General features: G+C 40.1%; 1 protein-coding gene across 1 annotated transcript in view; it reads right to left on the bottom strand.

Annotated features, from left to right (window-relative positions):
• Window positions 1-3,389: 3,389 nt before the first annotated feature.
• LOC137993415 (negative elongation factor B-like) overlaps window positions 3,390-5,000 on the bottom strand; it is a 10,314-nt gene continuing 8,703 nt past the window's right edge. The window contains exons 5-6 of the mRNA XM_068839252.1: window positions 4,952-5,000; window positions 3,390-3,831 (exon numbers count right to left, since the gene is read on the bottom strand). The exon at window positions 4,952-5,000 is cut by the window's right edge and continues 231 nt beyond it. Of these exons, the coding sequence (XP_068695353.1) occupies window positions 3,670-3,831; window positions 4,952-5,000 (211 nt within the window). The 3' untranslated portion in view covers window positions 3,390-3,669. The remainder of the gene's footprint in view (window positions 3,832-4,951) is intronic.

The following is a 5,000-nucleotide window of genomic DNA, read 5'->3' as shown; positions in this document are numbered from 1 at the left end:
TTAAAATTTTTCAACCAACTTGACTATGTTTTACCGGTACATTGGTGACAATTATTTGCTGTGCCATCTACACTATCAAATATATTTGTCACATAAAAATTGTCACATAGAAATTGCTCGTGTAAACGGGGCTTTATACCCGGTCAACACTCCGCGTTTTAGACTGACCGTTAAGACGCCTTCAAATAGGAGTCAGGTAAAAGGCCGTTATCATCACGGTTCAAAGGAGCTTGCGTGCCATTGATGTGCCGAGCCTCCAAACAACGGCATTGATGGTACCACAAGTTGGTGAGGACTGATGTATCCAAAGATTTGGGTCTTTGAATTGTACAATCAAATTTCTTCTAACGAAAAAGCATCGACCTGTTTGAAACAAGCCGAAGGTTGTCATGACAACATTCAAAGCACAGAAAGATTACTTCCCCTGGAAGGACTCTGATAATCAAATTCCCCCGCCCCCCCCCCCCCCCCCCCCCCCCTTCCTTGACCAAAGGCGTCAAATGCCCGAGGGGGAATGTTGAAGCTTCGATTTGACCGATACATCAGCCTTGCTCTTTTTCATTCTTGATACCTTTTATACCGCATACAAACATACATATTCTTTTTGGTAAGGCAGGGCGGTCTGAGGCAACCCCAGGGCTGGTGGGGACCTGCCATAAAATCCTAATTACCTAAAAATTACTTAGCGAATTTACAATCATGAAATGTTTAAAATTTCCAATGGTAATAAAACAAGCCTCTTTCTCGAATTGTATTTTGTCCAATATTCTTGCGGCGGTAAGACGTGAACTCCCTCCATACGATAGGGACCCTGTACCTCAAACTATTTGCTGCTATAACGCACTTGGGAGAAGTCTTTTCCGTGTCGTAAGTTATAAATATTGGCATTTTTAGGGGTTCCGAGTAAAACTGTAGGGAGGTATATCTGTGACAAAATTCAATACTGAAATAAAATTATCGAAATCCTGATAGCCGGTAGGGTACGGCTACACGTAGGCTAAAATCCTGAATGCCTAAATCCATATCTGAATGGCAACGAGCCGATTCTGCAAATAGCCATCACGGAAACAGGCATGACGCAGAGGCATAACGCAAGTAATTATAACGCAAAAGGCATAACAAAAATAGTCATAACGCAAAGAGGCATAACGCAAATAGCCATAACGTAGAGGCATAGCGCAAAATAGCCATAACGCAAAGGCCCTTTGAAGAATGGAGACTAGTTGTGTACTCCGTAAATAAATTTCATCTCTAAAAAAGCGTCAATCGATTGTTCAAGGGAAAGGACATTTAATGGGTATCTAACTTTTTCTTCCTGTATACGTTATGCCTCTTTGCGTTGGGCTTCACTGCGTTACCTTTTTGCGTTATGCCTCTTTCCGTGATGGCCATTTGCAGAATCGGATTGTTGCCATTCAGCCTTGGATTTATGCATTCATGATTTGGACGATTTTATTTCAAATACTATTTATTGAATTTTGTCATAGATATCCCTCCATAAAACTGCTATTTGCTCAGGTAACGGATGCGTGGACCAATGCGTGTCGCTGATTAGATCCTTCATCAATTCACGGTGACTGACGTTATTCCTAATGAATTACGAAGGTTTGGTCAAAGAGTCGATTTTGTGATCAGTAAGTTATTTATTCGTTCTGCATTTATTATTAATGTTATTAATGTTCCAACCCAAACCTCAACGGCTGCAGAATAAGTATGTTGAAAAAAGAATAGCAGACAAGGGCTGATTTGTTCCTGTGGTTGGTACACTTGAAGATCTTCAAAACATATATCATTCTTATTCCATAACATTCGCCATTTTTGCCCTCGCTTTGTTACCGAGAGCAGCTTCAGTTTTGAGTCAAAAGATTTAGGTTTGGGATGCAGGCCAATCAAATCGTACCTTACGAAAGCTGCAGCAGTTTTGTTGGCAATAAAAATTAGCCAATATCAAAAATACTATAATAATCTTCCTTTGTCCTTCCAAAATTTTGCAGAAGCATTGTTTTTATTTTCTCTTTGGACTTATAATGGTCCCAAGAGATACTGGAAACAATGCTTGTGCAAAATCTTGGAGGGTCAAACAGAGAGTATTATGGTATTTTTGATATTGGCTAATTCAATCTGTGAATTTCTGAGGATTTAACGACCTACAACGGTAGAGATTTGTAAGGAGAACGTCACTATACAATGGTGTTTTTAATATGCATAAATTGGCTCTTTGCGTACATTGCTGAGTTTGATAAATTTCCTTCTTGTTTTATAGGGAGTTTAATAAATTTAGCCATACGGCAAAATACCGAGGACCGTACTCATTAAAAATACCTTATCTGTTAAAAAAAAATGGAGCCTTTTAGTGCTACCAAAAGTGACAACTCAGGCGAGAATCTCCCAATACATAACCAGTCAGACAGGGTGGTAGTAATCCATCATAAAATTCACTTAGGGTGCTTTCCTTTTGTCAGGACTGGCCGCCGGCCAGACCCGTCAGTTTGCAAAGAAAATGCAACAATTTGAAGAAACACTTGCGAGGTAATCCTTCGAATTCTTCTGGAGTATATATATCATCCTCCAAGTGTGCTAATTTGAAGGCGTTGTAGAGTTGGTCTTTCCAAATGCCTGGTCTGGCCGGTCAGTTCTATCAAATGGAAGCGTCCTTAATTTGCAAGTTGCCTTGTCCATAGGAACTCTCTTTTTCCTGTCCAACAAGGCGAGACAGGCAAACCCTGGTATGCATTCGTGCTTTAGTATTGTGGATTCTGCCAGCAACTCAATTGATTTAAAACTCAAAGAAGCTTTTTTATATAAATAAATTCAAACCGGAACTTAACAAACAATTGCAGCATTACAACACTTTTCTCACGTTTTAGTTTACACCTTGATGTTTGGTGTCGCGCTGTATATAGTACCCGCTTTTGTATTACGTCATGTTGTAATAATTTTTTCATCTACCCGTAGACTTTATAACTGTTCACACTGAGGAACTCATTAAACTGATGATGGCATAAGCATGCCGAAACATGTCTTTTAAAAAAGTTGTCTGTTTCTTACAGTATTACTGAACAGCAAAAAAAAAACAAAGGGATTGGTTAAAGGTGTCAGGGACGAAAGTTACCAACCACACCAGCAAATACTATCTTACTCTTCAAGATCACTAATTTTACTGGATCGGCGTAGGACATGGCTCTACTGCGTCTAGGATCAGGTTTCATTGTTTCTTTTGAATGTTCTTTGTTACCATCATTCTCTGAGCCAGTCTTAGAGCGACAACGACAGCTTTTGAATTTCTTCATAAACTCGGTTGAAAAACCTATTTTTGCCAATCTCAACTCGGCTGTTAACTTTGGTAGCTTTAAAAAGTTCCATTTCAAAGTGAAAAAGTACATCTTCAATAAAGTAGGGTTGTTAATTTTATTCATTTTTTTCTAGTTTCAATTTGGAAAAAGTAAAAAACAAGACTATCGCAGGAAGCTCCGGTGTGGCAAAGCGCATAAAATTTGTCATATACATTAACCGAACATCACTTTTGACTGGAGGATTTGGAGCAATTTCGGTGGCACACTGCATATCAGGTTCTTCGAAAACATTTCTGTCCAAAGTCACATCGGTTTTGATGCTTTCGGTGTTATCTGGGCCCTGGAGTTCAAAACTCAACTGTATTCTGTGGACTGTTCACGTACTGGCAGGCTGAATGTATTCTAGAGGACTGTGTGAAGATGAAAGTGATGATGCCGAAGAAGGCTGGTCAACGGACGATGAACTGGGAGTCAGAGCATTAGAGCTTGCCACTCGCTCAATCAACAGGCCATGGAGATCATGGATCGCTTCACTGTGCTGCAAAGACAAAAATAAAGGGCTAAAAAGCCTTGTTTACTTTACCTTGAAAGGGGAAATAAAAACCGAAGTATATGTTTGATTTGGCCATTCATTTCAGTGAATTCCTTCGACCAGATACAGGGCAGTTACTTAAAACATCAACTTTTAAAAAATACATATTGTAATAATATTTTTAAGTGCTTCATAAGCTCACACCACCCTCCCCGATCCTGCTCTGGGCTCACTTTCCACACCATGTAATTTTCGCCCCTTTCAACTACTAACTGGTCCCAAGTTAAGTTTCATTAGACCAGGTCTACATGTAACCCCGTTAGCTAATTTATGTTTAATGTAGGCTTAAATGGCCCACAGACGTTTAATGAAGAGCCACTTAAGCACCAGCTTGGAATCCCAACATCTCAGTTTAACTTGGTACATGTATATCTCTCTCTTTTTTTCCGAATTACTTTGGACTTCGTTCCCACAATGACAGCAATCAGATCAGAGGTTTAAATGCACACTTCTCCATAACCCACACATCTGTGCATTTTCCAAACTCCAAAGTAATCTTTTGCTTTGCTAGCAAGTGAAGAAACCTGTAGTCTTCTTTTAGCTAGACAGACTTAACTGATTAGCTAGAGCGCAACGCGAAGTGCTAAGTATCTACCCCATATGAACCATGTGAGCGTTAGCCCTACTGATTGAAATGGGTCCACACAAGGACAGAGAAAAACTCTGACCAGGGTCCTGTTTCTCAAAAGTCCCGAAAACGTTTCGGGCCAGAAAAGCCATTTGTGAAACTGCCAACTGCTTATCCTGGACTGAAAACCGATCTTTTAACATGATTTCAAAGTAACAAAAAGCAAAATGACTGTGAAGTTTGGCGTCTTAAATCCTCTCCGTTCTTGAGATACAAAGAGAATTGTGACACCCGAAAATGGCCCGTAAAGTTTCGGGACTTTCAAGAAACGGGCCCCAGGCTGAGAAGTTGGTCAGAGTTTTTCTCTGTCCTTGTGTGGGCCCATTTCAATCAGTAGGGCTAAAGCTCACATGGTTCATATGGTCTAGTGCATCCTGGTGTTTAACCACAGATGACGTTAAATCCGGGGATAATTTTTGCACATTATGAGCCACATACCTCGCTAGATGGCTGCGTTATTGTCAAAATGTTCACCACTTTTTGAGGA

The sequence above is a fragment of the Montipora foliosa genome, chromosome 2 (genome assembly GCF_036669935.1).
Source record: "Montipora foliosa isolate CH-2021 chromosome 2, ASM3666993v2, whole genome shotgun sequence".
NCBI classification, from domain to species: Eukaryota; Metazoa; Cnidaria; class Anthozoa; order Scleractinia; family Acroporidae; genus Montipora; species Montipora foliosa.
Note: the sequence above shows the minus strand (reverse complement) of the source record. Positions and strands in the feature narration are given on the sequence as shown.